The following is a 22379-nucleotide window of genomic DNA, read 5'->3' on the forward strand; positions in this document are numbered from 1 at the left end:
TGCCCAACTTTTCCTAGCAATGCAGGAAGAAGCTCTAAAGCTGGTTCTACTGGCCTTAGAAGATGGTTCTGCTTTGTCAAGAAAAGTGTTGGTTCTCTTTGTGGTGCAAAGGTTGGAGCCCCGGTTTCCTCAAGCCTCTAAAACTAGCATTGGGCATGTTGTTCAACTCCTTTATAGAGCCTCCTGCTTCAAGGTATGAGTATGCATTAAAGTTCAGCTTGAAAGGAAACATTATTCTTTCCTCAAACTTAAGGAGTTTTAGTAAATTTTAGCAATTTTAAAATGTAGATAGTGTCCTATTATACTTAAATCCCATTGTATTTATTGTATTGAATTTTATATATTGAATATTGAACAATGTACATCAAACCAAAGCTTATAGATTTTTATATTTGAGGAACTAATAGACTATGTCAATTTCCCACCAAGATGGCAAAATTGGTCTAAAGAGAAAATCATTGAAGCACAAGTAAGTTTTATTCAGAGATTTTTCTCCTGGTTTAATTCAAAATACACAATACTAGAGCTTTCAGCACATGTGTCTGTGGTAATGTTGGACATACCTTCTTGTACCCCACATTGAATCAGCACTGCCTCTAACATTGTTGCCAACTATGCATTAGTTCGTTTTATTTTGTTTTTCTGACTTCTTACAGTCAAGAAAAGTAATTTCTTGATTCTGACATAGGCTATAATCAGTACTTGAAAAAACATGCCTTCAAAAAATTGTTAATTCATTCCATATAAAGAAATTCATTCCTCAGGTTACCACATTCTATCATCTAATACTCATAAAAACTAAAAAACCCTGGCCAAGCATAGTGGCTCATGCCTGTAATCCTATCACTTTGGGAGGCAGAAACGGGTGGATTGCCTGAGCTCAGAAGTTCAAGACCAGCCTGAGGAAAAGAGATACCCAGTCTCTAAAAATAGCCAAGCATTGTGGCCAGCGCCTGTAGTCTGAGCTACTTGGGAGACTGAAGCAAGAGACTCTTGAGCCCAACAATTGGAGGTTGCTGTGAGCTGTGACACCATAGTACTCTACTGAGGGTGACACAGTGAAACTGTGTATCTAAATAAATAAATAAGACTCCACATTAAACATCCTACTAGATAGATATTCTGTTCTCTCATCCTTTGAGAAGGAAAAACTGGTTCCCAGAAGTAATGGGAGACCATACAGATTCAATTTTAAAAATTAAAAAAAAGCTAGCTCACTTTATGGGGGCAAGTCATGATTGCAAGAGGGACTTTACCTAACAATTGCAATCAGTGTAACCTGGCTTATTGTACCCTCAATGAATCCCCAACAATAAAAAAAAAAAAAAAAAGCTAGCTAAATGGTAACATTCTATAATCTTTCAGATTATTTATTGAATAGAGTCAGATTGTTGAAAATGGGCCTCTATTTTCCTTAGGGGTGCCTCTGAAGCTATCAAAACCACTAGCCAAAATTATTTTAACTGGTTCAAATTATCTCTGAACAGCTTGGTCTTACTGTAGTGGTTAGAGTAACATGATTGTGCAGTATAATCCAGAATATGCTGGAAATGTCTTTCTGCTTCTAGTGTTACTTGTTCTCCATTAAGCACAGCAGACAGATTCAATATAGGGAGGTTTTAGAAAGCAAAAAACAAAAATCTAACTTTCCCCTGTGAGTTTAAAAAAAAAGGAAAGAAAAAAGAATGCTGAAACTAATAGATCAACAACTACAGGCCCACATGAGAGAAAAACAGAATTAAATTCAAGAAGGAGGAGCGGGGGTTCAGTAAGTTCCCACCTAACAGTATGAGGTAGGGGTATGGGGCACACTTCCTAGGTAAGGGACTCAACTACAACTTGGACTTGACTTTACAAATGCAAACAGTGTAACCTAAACAATATAACCTAATTGTATGCACCCTCATATTAATCTGAAATTAAAAAAAAAAAATGATGGTAGAAACATTCAACCTTTCTTATGAAGAATAATAAGTGGCCAAAAAAATCCAGAACATTCACAATTCTAATTAAAAGCATGAACAGTAATTAAAGAAATTGGCAATTTGTAAAAATTCAATTACTTTTCACTAGCATCATGATTATTTTCATTGTAGGAATATGTGTCCAAATAGCTGTTCTTTGGCTCTGTCCTTTTAGCCTCCTATACTTCCATTTGAAAAGCCTTTTGGGGCTTGAAGCCTGTAGCTCAAGCGGCTAGGATGCCAGCTACAGACACTGGAGCTGGCGGGTTCGAACCCACCCTGGGCCTGCTAAACAACCACAATTGCAACAAAAAATAGCTGGGCATTGTGGCAGGTGCCTGTAGTCCCAGCTACTTGGGGGGCTAAGGCAAGAGAATCGCTTAAGCCCAAGAGTTTGAGGTTGCTGTGAGCTGTGATGTCACGGCACTCTACCAAGGACAACATAGTGAGACTCTGTCTCAAAAAAAAAAAAAAAAAGTGTTGAGAGCCAAGTCTAGGGATATCATAGTATATCATATTGATAGCATAGTGTACATTTTAATAGGTTTATCCTTTGAATAATGGCAAATATATTTAGTTTTTGTGATGATAGCTCTTGATTTTTATCTATTTGGTGTTTCTGTGGACTTTCCTAACAAAATGTAAGTTAGACCTCCTTTCTCGTAGTAAGAATGGAATGTATTTTTTTTTTTGAGAGATAGGATCTTGCTATGTTGCCCAGGCTGGCCTTGAACTCCGTTCAAGTGATCCTTCTGTCTCAGCCTCCCCAGTAACTGGGACTACAGGCTTGCACCTCCACACTTGACTCATTTTCAAATTTAATATATCAGTGTGACCTAGAAATCCTGACTGCAGTGTTTTGTAGTTCTTTGGTGAGAGGGAAAATATAGAAATTTTCTACTAGAAAAATATGGGTCCTTATGGAAATAAAAGGTTAACAAGGCAAAATATATTCTAAAATATATTACGGTATGGGTGATCATATGCTAGAATTACTTAATATTTTTTGACTTGGTAAGCCTTTGACGTAAGTCCAGCTTGCCTTAAAAATGTATGTTATTGGAGTAGTAACAATAGTGTTAACCTTAACAAGTTAAGAAAATTAAATCAGTTAATGCAGTAGTGTGAGGTAATTAAAAATACTGACTGGTACATGCTACATACTCAAAAATTGGTAGCTATTTTTATTACTAAGTGTTGTTATCGTTATGATTATTCTAGTCCAGCATCTCAGACCTTACACCTTCTGATGGTGGCACATCTTAAAAAACTCTAAGGAGAATAAAGCCAAGTACAAATTAGTCATCATTAGAATCACAGCAGCATCTGAAGCTCTTCAGTTTTCAATACCAGAGAGCTCAATGCCAGGCAAGCCCATGAGTCATAATACACATTTATGGAGAAGAAATATAACATCATTTTTTGGAATATGTAATAGTATATACACTTTTGTTTCTTTTCAAAAATGCAGATAAACATATACTTTAAACTGTTACATCTGTTAAGGTCTATGCATTCTTTGGATTTCATTCTAGCATATAATAGGTTGATACCCTAATCCGAAAATCCAAAATCTGAAACTTTTTAAACACTCATGTGACACTCAAAGGAAATGCTTATTGGAATATTTCAGATTTGCAGATTAGAGATGCTCAACTGTATAATACAAATATTTCAAAATTCAAAAAAATGTATAATACAAAAACACTTGTAGTCTAAGCATTTCAGATGAGGAATACTCAACCTGTGTTCATTCTTTCTTTAAGACTTATCCAGAAAATGTTGACATCTATAAAGGGGAAAATGTTTTGCAGGCCGTGTATTTCACTTTATTTAATCTTGCTGCTAAAAGAAATCTGTTTGTTACATTAAAAAGTATGTTATCTACATCTATTCTTATGAAGTATAAACTCATTTTGTTTTTCTACCTTACTATGAGATTATTTGTGTCTTAACTAGGTCACCAAACGTGATGAAGACTCTTCTTTGATGCAGCTGAAAGAAGAATTTAGAACCTATGAAGCTCTACGGCGAGAACATGACTCCCAGATAGTGCAGATTGCTATGGAAGCAGGCTTACGAATTGCACCAGACCAATGGTCCTCTTTGCTTTATGGAGACCAGTCTCACAAATCTCACATGCAGTCCATTATTGACAAGGTAGAGCCTTTTTTGTTTCTCACTCCTTAAACTGACCTTGAAGTTTTGGTAATTCACTTATTTAACAAATATTAAAGTGAATACCATGCATTAGGCTTTTGTAAATTATATTCTCTGTAGCCAGTTGTCAAATTAGTCACAAATCAGATTGTTCATATGAAGATTTGAGTTTATCCAGTGTTCTGGATATGAAGATATGTAAAAATGCTACAAAAAAGCCTTAAAGTTTATGTAATTTAGTTCCTTTTAGAGTCCCCTGTCTATTTTGTCATTGTCTCTTCTTCGTTTGTTGTTCTTGAGTTTTGATCATTACATTAATTAAATTCATTTTCTGAATGCCTTTGTTGTCTTCCTGTAGTGTAAGCTATTTAATGGTTGGAAGATTTCTACATTGAGATTTCTTACAATTGCCAGTCAGAATAATTTTACATAATAACAAAGTTACTACCATTCTAAGTTTGATCAAATTCTTGGCAACTTATTTCTACTTTTCTATTGGTCTGTTATGATGAGAAGACTGTTAAGAGTACATGGGAATTTTTTTTTTTTTTTTTTGAGACAGAGTCTCTAGCCTGGCGTTGTGGCAGGTGCCTGTAGTCCCAGCTGCTCGGGAGGCTGAGGCAAGAGAATCGCGTAAGCCCAAGAGTTAGAGGTTGCTGTGAGCCGTGTGACGCCACGGCACTCTACCTGAGGGCGGTACAGTGAGACTCTGTCTCTACAAAAAAAAAGAGAGAGAGACAGAGTCTCACTATGTTGCCCTGGGTAGAGTGCAGTGGCATCGTAGCTCACAGCAACTTCAAACTCTAGGGCTTAAGCGATTCTCTTGCCTCAGCCTCCCGAGTAGCTGGAACTACAGGTGCCCGCCACAGTGCCCAGCTATTTTTTTGTTGCAGTTGTTGTTGTTTAGCTGGCTCAGGCTATCAGCTGTGGTGTATGTGGCTGGCGCCGTAAGCACTGTGCTACGGACACCGAACCTGACTTTGAGTCTTATTTGTCTTAAAACTTGAGTAATACTGTAACTGTTTTTGTTGTAACTCAATATGAAATATGTAAAATGCTACAAAAAAGCCTTAAAGTTTATGTAATATGTAGTATGTTCAATAATAATGTTACCTGATTTTTACTGTTTTATCTTAAATACTGTAATCACAGAGATGGTTGCCAACTCTACACCACCCTGCATTTAACTTAGGGAAATAGGATCAAGCTTTAAGAGTATCCTAAAAGTAATAGTTAACATTTACTAAAAGGTTAGTATGTGCCTGGTGATTTTAAATAATTCATTTAATCCTCTCAGCAGCCCTACATTATCCCTTTTAGACAGAGACAAGGTGACGTTAAGTACATTTTTCCAGCATCACATAGGTAATAAGGGACAAAAGTGAATTTGTACCCTGGCATTCTGACTCTAGAATCATGTTCTTAACCACTAAACCTCTTACCAGACTATTCTGTCTCGCTTTTTTTGGTATTCCCAAAGATAGTATTCTTTGACTAGTAGTAGATCGATGTCAGAAGAGGATTGAGAAATGTGTTTTTTAAATGCTTGGTGCGTAACTTACAGTTACACTGTGTGTTATTTGCTCTTGTCCCATAAGTCTTCCCCGCTAGATACCTTTAGCCATACTTTACCTGCAAATCTTCGTTCTGAATAGGAGCTTTTATAACTGACTTACAATTCAGCGAAGCCGTAAATCTTTTAAAGGGGTACCTGTCTACATCTGAGGAGGAACTTGACTTGCTTTTCTAAAGATTCTATGCAGTTTAACCTTGTCTGAACTAAACTATGTAATTAGGTGTCTACCCTACAATAATTTTCCCACATCATGAGCAATGCTTTAAATTTAATATTCAGAGATCTTTGTATAAGAAAACTGTCAAACATATTTTTAGTGTTTGCAGTAATCCTGGCATTACATAGAACTTTCTGTCTACTAGAAGTTTTCTGTGATAATGTTCTATGTGTGCACTATCTGATGTAGTGATCACTAGCCACACATGACAGTTAAACACTTGAAATGTGACTTTTGTGGCTAGTGAACTGAAATTTTTATTTAATTAATTTGAATTTAAATAGCCACAGGTTGCCAAGGCATATTGGACAGTGCAAGTAGAGAATTTATTTAAAAGATAGAAGCACTAATTCTAGTGAATTAATAGTTTACAAAGAGGACTTATCATTATATCTAATTGATAGGTTAGGATTCAGCTCAAATAATAGTTAAAGAAATACACATTCAAAACAGTGACATATCAAACATTGTCTGTTATAATAAATTTGTAAAAGAAATGTGTACTTTCATATATTGCTGATGGTTTATAAAGTGCCTTGTATATCTTTTGGGAAGCAATTTGTGAATAAAACTCACAAAATATTCTTGTGTTTTACCCCAAATTAACTATTCCCAGAAATTTTAAGGAAATTATCCAAACTTTCAAAGCAGTTGTGAGCTCAAGGTCTTAATTGCTGCATTGTTTACAAAGGATAATCACTTCTTAGCCTTTTGGCTAAGATCAAGTATAGTATTTTTTTTGTGGTTTTTGGCCAGGGCTGGGTTTGAACCCGCCACCTCTGGCATATGGAATCGGCGCCCTACTCCTTGAGCCACAGGCACCGCCCAAGTATAGTATTTTTAAAGGAGAAAGTAAGGGGATGGTTAAAGAAGTTAAGATTTATCTGCTCAGAACATTGTTAAAATAAAATTAGGTCAGGAGGGATATCTTCTTCAGCTCATATATAACATTTAATTTCTTTTTAAAAAATGCTAACAATACATTATTTATTAAATATTGATAATAGAGATATGGTTACTGTTATATACACAGATACTTTTCTTTGAAGCTTATCATAGTCAAAATGGTTATCAATATGAAATTGCTTTTGTTATAATATTAAGGGAAGCCAAAGTGTGAGTATATAAATGGCTGATTATGTGTTAAAAATTGCAAAGATCAAAAAAGTTGACTAAAGGCATATCTGCATTCTAGTGGTAGTTGTGTTATTTTCCATGTTTTTAAAAATGTAAACACCCCGCCCCATTTTTTTTTTTTTTTTGAGATAGTGTCTCACTATGTCACCCTCGGTAGAGTGCTATGGCATCACACCTCACAGCAAACTCAAATTCCTGAGTTTAAGCGATTCTCTTGCCTCAGCCTCCTGAGTAGCTGGGACTACAGGCTCCCGCCACAATGCCCAGCTATTTTTGTTGTTGTTGTTGCCTTCGTTGTTTTTTTTTTTTTTTAGCTGGCCTGGCCTGGGTTCGAACCTGCCAGCCTCAGTATATGTGGCCAGCACTCTACCCCCTGAGCTACAGACGCCGCCTCCCAAAAATGGAACCATTTTTAAAATTACCTTTAATAGAGTGATTTTGGGGGAGGGAGGGTAATACCATCTATATTAATAAACTGTATAAAGAGCTAAATGTTTCCAAAGAAGAACCCTTAGTTATTATCACAAAATAATTAAAGGTCATGTATATGGCTAGCTGAGGGGAGTAATGTACAGTGTATATGTATCAGTAAGCCTTGGGGAAATACACAGATTCATAGCTTCCAAGAATCCTAGACCAATATAGGATTCTTTGAGCTATAGTGAAATTTTGAAATTATTTACTCTGCTTAACAAATAGACTTCAGATGGGTAAGAGCTTATGTCCAATGTCATGATCTGTGGTCTTACCAGAACTTAAAATCAAACTCAGTTTCACTGAATTTCTTGTCATTGTTCTTGATATTGTGTAGCATTCTCTAAACTGTGTTTCCAAATTTCGGTTATTTGGAAGGACCCCAAGAACCAAACCAACATAGTGCTATAAGAACATAGAGTGGAAAGAGTATTTTCTTTTTTTAGGGATAACAACTTTTATTTATTTGAGAACTTTTTCTGTGCTTAATACAACATATACATTTTTTATAATCAGATAATACTATATCTTCCTTATGTCACAAACACTTTGCAAGATAATTGTTGTTGTTGTTTTGGGGGGAGAGGAACATGGTCTTGCTCTGTCCCCTGAGCTAGACTGCAGAGATGCTTTATGGGGGGGAAAGAGTATTTTCAATTGAGGAATTGAGAAAGGTCATGCATTTGAAGAATGTGACAGCAGAGAGAGTATTCAAGGTGCCAAGCTGAGGATGCAGAGAAGTGCAGAATTTGTTCAGGTAGCAGGTAATCCAGCCTGGCCAAAGTGTAGGGTGTGTAGGAGGATAAAAATCAAATTTAGTAAATTGCAAAAATAATTGTGATGTTGCAGATAATCTTTATTTTGAAAGGATTATCTGGCCCTTGGGAAAGTTAATGTTTATCTTTTTTAAGTTGCAGACCCCAGCCTCTTTTGCACAGAGTGTTCAGGAACTAACAATTGCTCTCCAGCGGACTGGAGACCCAGCAAACTTGAACCGACTAAGACCACATTTGGAGCTGTTAGCAAACATTGACCCTAGTCCAGGTAAACACATGGGAAATTAATGCACTATCTTACGTATACCCTTAATGCTGCTCAACCATTCTTTTTTTTTTTTTTGCAGTTTTTGGCCAGGGCTGGGTTTGAACCCGCCACCTCCAGCATATGGGGCCGGCGCCCTACCCCTTTGAGCCACAGACACCACCCCCTCAACCATTCTTTAATTTTCTTTCTTTTTTTTTTTTTTTTAATTTTCTTTTGTTATATTCCTCTAGGATATCCCAGAGTAGTTATTCTAGATCTTTTCTATGGTATTTAAGTTTCTGTTCCAAATCTTGTCCCTCTTTATTTCAGGTTAGTTCATTTCAACTAATATTTATTCAGTCCTTTTTATTGAGCTACTCACTTCACTAAGAAAATCGACCTCTCTAGGCTCCTTCATATTTTTTTTTTACTCTCATCACAAACTTGTGCTGTATTTTACCATTCTCACCTTTGTCAAGATAAATATCCCATGCCTATTATTACTGCCTTAGTGAGCCTTATTCCTTTTCCCTAAGACTGAACGCCTTCTAATTTCCTCTACTTTTAATCCTTCCAATACAGTCCACTTAATGCTGCAGAATAAATCTTATCTCTGATCTTATTTTCACATTCATAAATATTTAGTGATACCCTACTGCATAAAATAATGTTTGGAGGCTGGGCATGGTGGCTTATGCCTGTAATCCCAGCTCTCTGGGAGGCTGAGGGAGGAGGATCACTTAAGATCAGGAGTTCCAGACCAGCCTGAACAGGAGCAAGAACCCATCTCTACTAAAAATAGAAAATTTAGCCAGACGTGGTGGTACACACCTATAGTCCCAGCTACTTAAGAGACTGAGGCAATTGCTTTAGCCCAGGAGTTTGAGGTTGCTGAGTTAGACTAAGGCTACAGCTCTCCAACCCTGGTGACAGAGTGAGACTATGTTTGAAAAAAATTAATTAATCAGTTGATTTTAAAGTGTTTGGAATTCCTTGACTATGGCATTTAGAGCTCTCTTAATTTTTTATCAGCCTGCTTTTGCCTCGCTCCCAAAATTGCTTACTCAGACTGGATCAGATCTTTTCCTAGACTATACAGTGATTTTTTCCTCCTACTTCAGTGCTTTGATCATTCTGAACAAACAAAAGAGAAATCCCATGTGCTCTTCCCACCACATTAGCTTATCTACCTACATGTGTGCCGATATATTCTGTTCTTTTATAATGGTGGATAAACTATAGCTATTTAAGTCTGCCCTCTCTGACCTCAAGCACTAGATAGGATCTTGTCGAGTATCTACTTGCAGTATCCTGTCTTTCTTACATCATCAGTTTTCCTTCTCTGTCAGAGTATTTCTGTCAGTATACAAACATACTGTTATTTCTCTCATCTTCATTCATTTTTTACCCCCATTTCCCATCTTCTTACTACTTGATCTCTCTCCTTTTTATGGCACTCTGTTGAACTCACTCCAGTCAGGCATTAACTTTACTACTGCATCCAGACTTACTTTGTCGAAGTCTTAAGCTACATGACTTCCATGTAGCTGATTCCAAAGGTCAGTTTCCAGTTCTCATTGTGTTTGGTGTCAGCAGCCTTTGCATTGTTGTCTATTCTCTCTTCCTTGAAATGCTTTCTGCTCGTCTTCCAGGCCACACACTTCTAATACCCTTTTTTACTTTGTTGGGCTCTCCTCAGCATCCTCGACTGATTTCTCATCTCTGTAATGTCTAATCTCTGAAGTGTTCCTAGAGTTTAATCCTATACCTCGTCTCTCTTCTGTTTATACCCCTTCCCAAGATAATATCTTCTAGTCTCATAGTTTGTTTTTTTTCTAATTTTTATTGCAGTTTTTGGCCAGGGCTGGGTTTGAACCCACCACCTCTGGTATATGGGGCTGGCGCCCTACTCCTTTAGCCACAGGCACCACCCCTAGTCTCATAGTTTTAAATATCATTTATGACTCACAAGTTTATTATGTTTCATTGGTTCTGAGGCCTATTTTTTTTTTAGATCTTAGAATTTCTGAAATTGGAATGCTTATGTACATGAGCATATTATAATTAATGAAATTTATACTATAATTTAATCAGCAGTTGTTTTTCCTTTGGTGGCACATGAATAATGGTACATGTTACAGTTGTTGGGTTTTTTTGTTTGTTTGTTTGTTTTTTTTGTGGTTTTTGGCCGGGGCTGGGTTTGAACCCGCCACCTCTGGCATATGGGACTGGAGCCCTACTCCTTGAGCCACAGGCGCCGCCCCCAGTTGTTGGTTTTTTAGAGTGTGAAACCTACATCCAGCACAGATCTTTTTCCTGAACTTGTTTTTGTATACCAAACTTCTTTTCAACATCTTAGCAGCTCTACTTGAATATATCTGATAAACATTTCAAACTCAATCTGCCTTGTTCTCCAGCAAGAGTAATCACAGTGTTAGGACTAGGTTGTTAGGTACTTACTAAATGAAGAAAGAAGACATAGAGCAGAGTTGATGTAATAGCTCTTTTGTTAAATTTTTTAAACTTTTAAACTTTCTGTTTACCAATTCTTTGTTTATATAAAACTTCAAAGTAAATTGACTGACTATAGGCAGTTCACAGTTTTGTTTCGTCACACAATGTTGGTCTGCACTGTTCTAAATCTGTTAGGTGCCAATACTTAAAAATGGGGAAATTTTACTTAAAAGTCTCACATTTCAGTTTTCTCTGGGAACAGTAAATGCATCTTGCAGTGCCACCTTGCATCCTCATATAACAGTGATCAGCTAAGGCTACGAGATGATCACACCCTTAGATGGGAGACCTGTTCTCCAATTCAACGCAGCCCTGTCACTCTCTGTTGTCTCTGTAACAGTGAGAAGTTAATGACTTTATTATCTGGCCTACTGAACTCTTTTACCTTCCTTGTTCCTGTGATTATTAAAATTTGCAACGCCAGCTTTAAAAGAATATGTGCCGGGCAGCGCCTGTGGCTCAGTGAGTAGGGCGCCGGCCCCATATGCCGAGGGTGGCGGGTTCAAACCCAGCCCCGGCCAAACTGCAACAAAAAAATAGCCGGGCGTTGTGGCGGGCGCCTGTAGTCCCAGCTGCTCGGGAGGCTGAGGCAAGAGAATCGCGTAAGCCCAAGAGTTAGAGGTTGCTGTGAGCCGTGTGACGCCACGGCTCTCTACCGGAGGGCGGTACAGTGAGACTCTGTCTCTACCAAAAAAAAAAAAAAAAAAAAAAAAGAATATGTGCCTTTCCTTTAAAATAGTAGTTAAGTGAATAGTTATTATCTGAAAAGCTAAGCTATATGAAGCTTAACTTGATTTCATTGAAGTGCTGACACTAACTCCTTTATTAATTTAATATTGGGCAACATATTGAATAACAAAGTTTTTAAAACTTTTTATCGTACAGATGCTCCTCCTCCTACGTGGGAACAGTTAGAAAATGGACTGGCTGCTGTACGTACAGTAGTACATGGGCTGGTTGATTATATCCAGAACCATAGCAAAAAAGGAGCAGATCAACAGCAGGTAAGGGACAAGTTTAAAACTTAGAGGTAAGCCAATGTATATATATAATAGAACCTCCATAGCGGACCAGCTCCCTACATTGACCACCTCCTTAAGTTGACCTAATTTTTTTTTTTTTTCCCCTAAGACAGCATCTCAAGCTGTTGCCCTGGGTAGAGTGCTGTGGCATCACAGCTCACAGCAACCTCCAACTCTTAGGCTCAAGCAATCTTCTTGCCCCAGTTTTTCTATTTTTAAAATAGTAGAGATGGGGTCTCGCTTTTTGCTCAGGCTGGTCTTGAACTTGTGAGCTTAAGCTATCTACCCACCTTGCCTTGGCCTCTGAGATTGCTAGGATTACAGGTTTGAGCCACTGCGCCTGGCCTGGTTGACCTAATGTTCATAGACTAGACAGGCACCACATGTATATTTCAGTACAGTAGACCTATTTCCTTACATTGACCACCTCCACATGTTGACCAGTTTGTTACCTTCCTTGGGTGGCCAACTTAAAGAGGTTCTACAGTACATACCTTGAAACTACGGGTAAGCCACAATAGGTATACCTACAGATACAAAACCAAAAAGATGGCATTGAATATTTTCAGACTCTGTTGAAACTATAAATTAACCTTAGCATGGTTAGCCAGTTTACTAGATTAGCCTAGTAATTTTATATGACAACATTGAAATTAAAACATCTGTATTAATTTAATGTTGCTACGCTGAGGTCACTCTTCGCATTATATATGGCAACATTTGATAGAGAAAATAGATCCAGTACTAAGGTATATTCCATTTAAATAAGATTATTCTCTTTACTTTGTATACATTTCAATTTCACAATAGGTGTCACCTTTTAGTGCTAATGCTATATCTCTCCTGTACTGTCCTATTGACGTTTTCTTATATTAGTATAATATTTTAAGATTTTTCATTCATAATGGCTGTTAGGCCAGTTGCCAAATCTTCCTCAAAGTTTTAAAATGTGATAGATACAAGGCAGTAATACTATAATAACTTATGTGTGGGGTTTTTAATTTTATTCCCAATAATTTTATTTTGTCTTTAGGATTTATATTATGTTCATTAGATATTTTATTATTTTTGGTGTTTTTCTTTAATTTTTATTTTTTTTATTAGATCATAACTGTGTACATTATTGCATTTATGGGGTACAGTGTGCTGATTTTATATACAATTCAGAATGCTTACATCAGACTGGTTAACATAGCCTTCACCTCATTTCTTTAATTGTTGTGTTAAGACATTTATACTCAACATTCAGAATGGTGAAAGGATTAAAAAGTTCCACTGGTCACTTGAAATACATGACAATGAAAACACTTCCATGCTTATCAGTACTCTCAATGTGAATGGTAAAACTCTTAATTTACCTGGCTTAGGTAAATAGTAACCGTAGGTTATTGAATATTCCTTTTTTACTTGAGAGGTAAGAAATATAAAAAGTGTCCTGCTAAGTAGAATAATCTGGATATGATTTTCCTAACCAATCTAAGCATACTGTTGTGCCCGAGTCACGGGATCCCCCACATAAATCACCCGGAGACCAAGTCAGAGCGAGAGGTTATTTATTTACAAACTCGAGCCTGGGCTTCCTGCTCCTGACGCAGCAGGAGAGCATAGAAGCCCCGATCTTGAAAAGGAGGGAGGTTTTAAGGGTACAGAAAAGAAAAAAGGGAGGGGGTGTGAGGTGAGCCACTGAGGCGAGCTGATAGTGCTGTTATTGCACTGGAAAGTGCTGTTATTGCACTCGGAGCAGATGTTGTGTAAGAGCGTGGGCAAGGATGGGGGTCGGAGGAGGGAGCAGGTTGCCTAACGCCTTTGGTATGCAGCTGCAAAATGAAGACTGAGGGACAAGATGAAGTTAGTTTTAACAAAATGGAGTTAACTTGGTCCTTACATTCCCCCCTTTTCTTGTGCCTAGAAGATCCAATTATGGGTCTTAAGTGTGTTTTACGAGCTCTAGTTCTATGCCATTGCTGAGGTGTTCAGTGCTGAGGGGGGTATACTGTGCTTGTAAGACCATTAATTGAACAGTATTAATTCTAGCTTGGATGAAAGCCAGTAATTTATTAATTATGCAGGGACCGAAAGTTAATAGCAGTAATAGTATTACAAGTGGGCCCGCTATGGTTGAAATTAAAGTTGTGAGCCAGGGTGACTTGCTGAACAAAGATTCATACCAGCTCTGAGACTGTTCCCACTTGAGTTTTCTTTTGCGGAGAACTTCTCTTACTAACTCCATGGACTGTTTGACTACTCCTGAGTAGTCAGTATAAAAACAGCATTCTTCTCCTAGGGCTGTGCATAATCCACCTTGCTGAAGGAACAGTAAGTCTAGCCCTCCCCTATTTTGAAGTACTACTTCAGAGAGGGAAATTAGGGACTCTTGATGGTGGGAAATGGCGTTTTCTGTTCTTTCTATGTCTAAGTCTATTGCAGTGTGCAGAGCTCCATAGTTCTTGTCTTATAGGACTAAGGAGGAGTTTCCTGTGCCTGTTTCTGCTATACCCAGTTCCATGAGCATCGCTAGAGTTATTGCTGTGACTGGTTCTCTCTTAGTTCTTGTAAGTGTGCCTGCAGCTGACTCGTATGCCTGATATAAGTCTTCTTCTGAGTGATAGATTAGCTTGGGGATGAGCTGCACTAAGACACAAAAGCCCGGGGTTAAATCAAGGACTGCCCCATGTAGACACGGGGTGAGCCCTGTTGAGCAAGCCTACCAGGAATTGTTGGTGGGAATTATATATCCAGTCTTATCCCAGGTGAGAGTTTGATTACATAGATGTTGGTAATGGGGGGGAGGGGGGTGTCTGACCTATATAGGTTTCTTGTCCTATAATGGACTGTAGGGTGACTTGGGGCTTAGACTGTTGCCAACAGCAGTCGCTAGCCTGGGAGCTGATTTTAGGTTTGCCTATTAGGGCAGTTCCTTCATAGTATGGGGGTCTGGTTTCTACACATAACTGACATAACTTAGTAAGGTCTGGTCTGGAAGTATTTAAGACTTGGTATGTAGCAATGACTAATTTCCAAAGTGGATCGGGATCTGTAGTAGGCACAGGTGTGGGGTTTAGAATTAGACTTTGAATTCTAGAATTTAGAATTACTAAATGCTCGGTCAGGGGAGCCATGGAGCTTAGGGGTGACTACAAGGGGAGGCTGAAGCACTATATTGGGGCCCACTGCAGCAGGCTTATCACTAACAGGGGTGTATAAGATTTTGAGTTGGAAAATATTACCCGGGTCTCTGCCGTGCGCGTTGTACAGTCTCACGCCCCACCATTTGCCAAGTTCCCAATCTAGCATTAACTTTCTTTTCTCTGTAAAGGTGATACTGTGTCAGGTTTGGGGCCTCCTGCACAGGAGCACCCTCTCCAAACACCCTTCCTCTTTACTTGGATCAAGTCTCCTTGTCTTGGGGGGTTCCACCATCATTGCCCGGTGGAAACACAGTTCCATGAGTTACAGAAATATGAACTTGCTCCCCCATTAGGAAGGTGACCGGGGCAGACATAAAAGTACCTGGTTAGAGTGTTGCTGGATCAATATGACTGCCACCCTGAGGGGCAGGGTTTAATCCTTACCAGATTATGTAGGTCGACTAAGAACTGCAGGAACCAAGTACCCTTAGGGTGAACTCCAGAGGTCTGGTTGAGCACCGTCCCTGTTTTTTTAACCAGTGTGCCAGGAAAATTTTTAAAGATCATTAATTAGTTTCAAAAGAAGTTCAAAGCACAGTAAGTGTATTCTTTTTTTTTACTCTCTTTTTGGATCGACATAATTTAAATGTGCTGTAGGTTTAAGTGTCCTGTGGGACAAAAAAGGTAGAAAAATACTGTTCTAGAGTGTCAAGATCCTAAAGTGACAGCACAAAGTTTATGTTTGGGGTGTGTTGTTTTGTTTTGTTTTGGTGTCTGATGTTTTTATTTTGGTCTTAGCCTCCACAGCATAGCAAATATAAAACGTACATGTGTCGAGATATGAAGCAGAGAGGAGGATGCCCTCGTGGGGCCAGCTGTACCTTTGCACATTCACAGGAGGAACTGGAAAAGTAAGTGTGACAGTTATATGAGACTCAAGCCTTTGGAATAATTTGTTAACATTCAGAAACACATAAAGGGTAGTTGTTTACTCTTAAATGAACAGGAAATCTTTAGAATGTAAACAGCTTGAGCTTAATGTGACAATCCAATAAATATGTAAAAATAGGCAAAAAGTGGTCCAAAATTTGAAACTTTTTTAGTATAGAATTGACACCCACAAGTAGAAAATTCCACACCTGACCTCCAGTGATGAGTCACAGTTAAAACTTACTTTCATGCATAAAATCATTTAAAGTATTTTATAAAATTTCAGGGTATGTGTATAAAGTATGTATAAAATATACATGAATTTCGTGCTTTGACTTGGGTTCCATCTCCAGGACATCTCATTATGTATGATGAGATATTATTCAAATATTCCAAAATCCAAAAATACCCCAAATTTGAAACACTTTGGTTTCAAGCATTTTGGATAAGGAATACTAAACCTGTATGTAACTTTTTAAAAAGGAAAGCAGTTTCTTCAGCTTTCATTATATCATGCCCACAGATAGGAAATTACTTTATGGTTAACTAAATCTAAAAGTGAGTCATGTCTGCTATAAAAGTTAAAATTCTGGGCGGCGCCTGTGGCTCAGTGAGTAGGGCGCCTGCCCCATATGCCGAGGGTGGCGGGTTCAAACCCAGCCCCGGCCAAACTGCAACAAAAAAATAGCCGGGTGTTGTGGTGGGCGCCTGTAGTCCCAGCTGCTCGGGAGGCTGAGGCAAGAGAATCACGTAAGCCCAAGAGTTAGAGGTTCCTGTGAGCCGTGTGACGCCACGGCACTCTACCTGAAGGCGGTACAGTGAGACTCTGTCTCTACCAAAAAAAAAAAAAAAAAAAGTTAAAATTCTAATAATTTTAGTCAATTTTAACTAATGACATAATGTAGTTTCAATGGAAAAATTCTCCCTTGGCTCAATGTCTCAGGGTCTTTCAGACTCCAAGGACCATATAATTTTTGTGATGTTAATTTTTCGGCACATGGAAGAAAGAAGGGTAGAAACAATGGTACTAAATTTGACAAAGACAACACAACCTGCAATTCAAGTTCAATATTACTATTAAAAATCAAGAAAATTAAAATAGTTTGCAGTAATCTGTTAAAGTAGACTCCTTGACTTAGTGCAAAGATAGTACCGTATAATTCTCAAAACTTAGAGAAGACACATATGATCATACCCAAAGATGCCAAAAGATACTTATATAAAATTAAAGGATCGGAATCCCTAATGCAACAGAAATATCATAACTTTCTCAGCGTAATAATGAATTATACCGTAAAACTCAACATGGTACTATGATGCTTAATTAGTAAAATACTTGATTCAATCTCATTAAAGTCAAGAATAAGGAAAAATTTTCTGCGAATATTTTTCTGTTAGTATTAATAGTAAAACTTTCTGCCATTATTATTTAATACTCTGGATATATATATAATAGCAGCTAATATATATAAAAAAAAAAACAGTTGTAGAATGATTATGTGAAAATAAGAGAAATACTAGAAACGAAGTGAGAATTTAGTAAAAAGTTGACAAATTTTAAAAAATGACACAACTAATACTCACCTAAACTAAAAAACAAAACGTAGCCAGTTAAAAAGTAGGTCAAAATTAAAAATCCCTTCAGCATTTACAACAACAAAAAAAGATATATATCACATAGTAAGAAATATTCAGGGCCTATTGAATTGAATTAATATACCAAGGAACAAAAGAGAAGAACTGAATAAATATGCTGTTTTTAAGATAGTATAGATGTTTTTATAATGCCAAGATAAGGCATAGCATTATAAAAGCTTTACTTTTTCTTCAATTAAACAATAAATTCTATGACATTTCAATTTAAATTTCAAAATGATAATTGTTAAGGGCCTAACAAAATTATTCATTTGAAAATAATAAATATATAAAAATAAGCAAGAAAATTCTGAAAAAGACATCTTTGACAGGTACTAGATTTTTTTTTTTTTGTAGAGACAGAGTCTCATTGTACCACCCTCGGTAGAGTGCCATGGTGTCACACAGCTCACAGCAACCTCCCGCTCTTGGGCTTACGTGATTCTCTTGCCTCAGCCTCCCGAGTAGCTGTTATTACAGGTGCCCACCACAACGCCCAGCTATTTTTTTTGTTGTTGTTGCAGTTTGGCCCGGGCTGGGTTTGAACCCGCCACCCTCGGTATATGGGGCCGGTGCCCTACTCACTGAGCCACATGCACCGCCCGACAGGTACTAGATTAATAACTGTTAACCTATAACAGGAACTAAAGTCAATAGAAAGACTGGTTTTGCATAGGAATCAATCATTGAAGTGCAATAGAGAATCTATTAAAAGTTTGAGATACAGGCTCGGTACCTGTAGCTCAGTGGCTAGGGTGCCAGCCACATACACCAGATCTGGTGGGTTCAAATCCAGCCCGGGCCTGCCAAACAACAGTGACAACTACAACCAAAAAATAGCCAGGCGTTGTGGCGAGTGCCTACAGTCCCAGCTATTTGGGAGGCTGAGGCAAGAGAATTGCTTAAGCCCAAGAGTTTGAGGTTGCTGTGAACTGTGACATCATGGCACTGTACCCAGGATGACAGCTTGAGATTCTGTCTCCAAAAAAAAAAAGTTTGAGATATACATAGGAACTTAGCATATGTGCTAAATTTCTTTTTTTTTTTTTTTTTATTGTTGGGGATTCATTGAGGGTACAATAAGCCAGGTTACACTGATTGCAATTGTTAGGTAAAGTCCCTCTTGCAATCATGTCTTGCCCCCATAAGGTGTGACACACACCAAGGCCCCACCCCCTCCCTCCATATGTGCTAAATTTCATATCAATATCAATGCTACTCCCTCAAAAAAGAAAAAAAAGATTGTGAAGTAACTGATATCCACTTGAAAAATAGAGTTGGATTCTTATCTTAATCTTTTTTTTTTTTTTTTGTAGACACAAGAGTCTCACTTTATCTCCCTTGGTAGAGTGCCGTGGTGTCACACAGCTCACAGCAACCTCCAACTCCTTGGCTTAGGCGATTCTCTTGCCTTAGCCTCCCAAGTAGCTGGGATTATAGGCGCCCACCACAATGCTCGGCTATTTTTTTGTTGCAGTTTGCCCAGGGCCGGGTTTGAACCCGCCACCCTCTGTATTGGGGCTGGTGCCCTACCCACTGAGCCACAGGTGCTGCCCTCTTACCTTAATCGTTATGCCAAGATGAACTCAAGCTGTATTAGAGATTTAAGTATTTAGGAAGGAAACCGTGGACTTTATTTTTTCAGTTAATTTTTTACTAAGGAAAGGATTTTCAGAACAACAATCCAACATCTGTAAAGGAAAGATTGATAAATTCGATTACATAAACGTTAAAAACAGATATAGTACAAACACCACAGTTTATACCCCCGCCCAAAAAAGATTGGTGGGGAACACATTATAGAGAGAGGGCTAATATCCCCAATACAAAATAAGTTGAACACTTACAAGGAACCAATAGATTTATGGGCCGTAAGTATAAATAGACAATTCACAGAAAAAAATACCAATGGTCAGTAAACATGTAAAAACTGTGTTCAACCTCACTAATAGTTAAAGAAATACAAATAAAACAACCTAGTAGTTTTAGACTATCAAACAACAAAAGACTGATACTACCCAATACTTAATGAAGTGTTGAAAGACATTTTCCTTTATTATCAGTAGGAGTTGTAATGATTTTAGAGAGCAGTAGGCATTATAAAAATTTCTAATTCGTGTCTCTCTTGATTTAGCAGTTCTGCTTCTGCTTACTTATGCAAGGATGTAGATACCTAATTATCCATTACAAAATTGATTTAATGGGGGAGGTGGGTAGAGGGAAGGGAATTGGTGGGATTACACCAGCGGTGCATTTTTTTTACAAGGGTATATGTGAAACTTGGTCTGTGAAGCTAGTGAATGATGCCCCATGAATATATCAATGTACACAGCTATGATTTAATAAAAAAAAAGAAGAAGAAGAAAAAATTGATTTAATAGCAAAAAAGTAGAATAAAACAATCTAAAATGAACTGGCATAACAGACTAATAATACTAAGAGAGGGAAAAAATTACTGAGCATACTACTTGACCCTGTTTCTGTAAACAGTAGTCTTATATGCATATAAATACAAATATTAAGCTAAAATACAGAGAGGAAAATCTTGTTTGATGATATACTCAACTCTTAACAATCGTTACCTCTGATGGATAGTCTTCATCCCACTCCCAGAAATTCGTCAAATATAGGAAACTTGGAAAAATAGCATTACTTTCGTGGGAGTTTATTTTTTAAATTGTTAAATATGCACTAGTAGCTGTCAATGGATTTGCTTTTATTGTTGAGGAATAGGTATCCTAGAGTTTTATTGCTTAAAAATTCTTTTCCTTTGGTTAGGTTTTAGAATCAATGTGCCTTTTATCCTACACCATTTGTTTGTGTTTAGGCTATTATCCTGTTTTGTTTGCATTAACTTTTAAAATAATTTCAGTTTCATGTAGGTACTCATAATATTAGCAGCTCTGAAGCAATTATGAAAAAAGCCACTATTATTAATTATTTAAAGTTTTTTATGGAGTTAATGGTAAATTTTTTGCAGTACACACTGGCTTTGTTTTTGTTTTATTGATTTTTAACATAGGTGCCCTGTATTTCAAGGCATTTACGAGAAAGCTAAAGTGAAAGATTTCAGAAAACTGTCTTCTAAATATTTTTCTACTAGCTTTTCCAGTAAGCTTTAGAAATTGGAATTTCAACAAAAGGATATTGTAGTAAAAATATTTATAGCATAATTTATAATGTTACAAACATGCATATTTTCATGAGGAATTTTATATTTAAATAGTATGTCTTGCTGCTTGAGATTTTGTAGAAAATACACACATAGACAAAATGAATTCTTTGTTTTTGTTTTTTTGAGACAGAGTCTCACTATATCACCCTTGGTAGAGTGCTGTGGCGTCACAGCTCACAGCAACCTCAAACTCTTGGGCTTAAGTGATTCTCTTGCCTCAGCCTCCCAAGTAGCTGGGTACTATGGGATGCCTGCCATAGTGCCCAGCTAGACAAAGTGAATTCTTAAATGGATAGAGCCAAGAGAGAAATTTTCTAGAAAATAATGGTCTTGTGTTCATTTTAATTCTTGATTTTGCTTTTATGTTTGGTTTTGGTGTGTCTTTACTTTTTCTGTAGATTTCGTAAGATGAACAAGCGCCTGGTTCCCAGAAGACCCCTGAGTGCCTCTTTGGGCCAGCTTAATGAGGTGGGCCTGCCCTCAACAGCTATCCTTCCAGATGAAGGTACAGTGGATCTGCCTAGTAGAAAACCTCCTGCTCTGCCAAATGGAATTGTATCAGCAGGGAATACAGTAACACAGCTTATTCCACGAGGGACGGACCCCAGCTATGATTCTACTCTGAAACCAGGAAAGATAGATCATCTGAGCAGTAGTGCTCCTGGATCCCCTCCTGACTTGTACGTCATTTTTCCTAACTCTTACTTAAAATTTCTTCTGTATAAAGTAGAAGGAAGAAGAAATAATTAATGTTTTGCTTTTTAAAAAGTGAAAGCAAAAAACCTGATTTTTTTGGGGGGGGGGGTGCTTTGTTTTACTATTTTTTTTATTTCCCATACTATTGATTTTTAAGAAATAGCATGGATGAAATAAGATAAAAATTTGCAAATTTTGTAGAAGGGATGTGGGATGTTTATTAGAATAAACCAGTTTCCCCATTTGTGGCAATCGTTCTTACTTGTTCTAATTTATGTACATTAGAAGTATTTTTTAGATAACCTTAAACCTGACCTGCATAATCTTATTCCCTTAGGCTAGAATCTGTCCCTAAGAGTATTTCTGCCTTACCTGTGAATCCACATCCTGTACCTCCAAGGGGACCCACAGAGCTGCCTGCCATGCCTGTCACCAAACCACTTCAGATGGTCCCACGAGGTTCACAGTTATATCCAGCACAGCCGGCAGATGTTTATTATCAGGATCCTCGAGGAGCTGCTCCACCGTTTGAACCAGCACCTTATCAGCAGGGTAATGATTTTTCATTTATGTTGCTCACTTTTCTTAGGAGCTATGACCACTATTCAGGTAAGAGTGATCATTTACATAATCGGCTTCCTTAAGATAGGTAAATGCATTTTTAAAACTTTGGATGAACTGAGATTCTCATAATCAGCTGAATAGTATCGGATAGATGAAGTAAAACA

The 22379-nt window shown here is 37.6% G+C and overlaps 1 protein-coding gene across 2 annotated transcripts in view; it reads left to right on the top strand.

The window, feature by feature from the left end:
- Positions 1–22379, top strand: part of RC3H1 (ring finger and CCCH-type domains 1) — an 85658-nt gene that overhangs the window by 35821 nt on the left and 27458 nt on the right. For both annotated transcript variants that reach the window (XM_053606010.1, XM_053606011.1), the window contains exons 5-11: positions 18–193; positions 3924–4124; positions 8440–8572; positions 11951–12069; positions 16014–16126; positions 21354–21635; positions 21989–22203. In XM_053606010.1, coding sequence (XP_053461985.1) covers positions 18–193; positions 3924–4124; positions 8440–8572; positions 11951–12069; positions 16014–16126; positions 21354–21635; positions 21989–22203 — 1239 coding nt within the window. The remainder of the gene's footprint in view (positions 1–17; positions 194–3923; positions 4125–8439; positions 8573–11950; positions 12070–16013; positions 16127–21353; positions 21636–21988; positions 22204–22379) is intronic.

This window comes from Nycticebus coucang, chromosome 10, assembly GCF_027406575.1.
Source record: "Nycticebus coucang isolate mNycCou1 chromosome 10, mNycCou1.pri, whole genome shotgun sequence".
Lineage (NCBI taxonomy): Eukaryota > Metazoa > Chordata > Mammalia > Primates > Lorisidae > Nycticebus > Nycticebus coucang.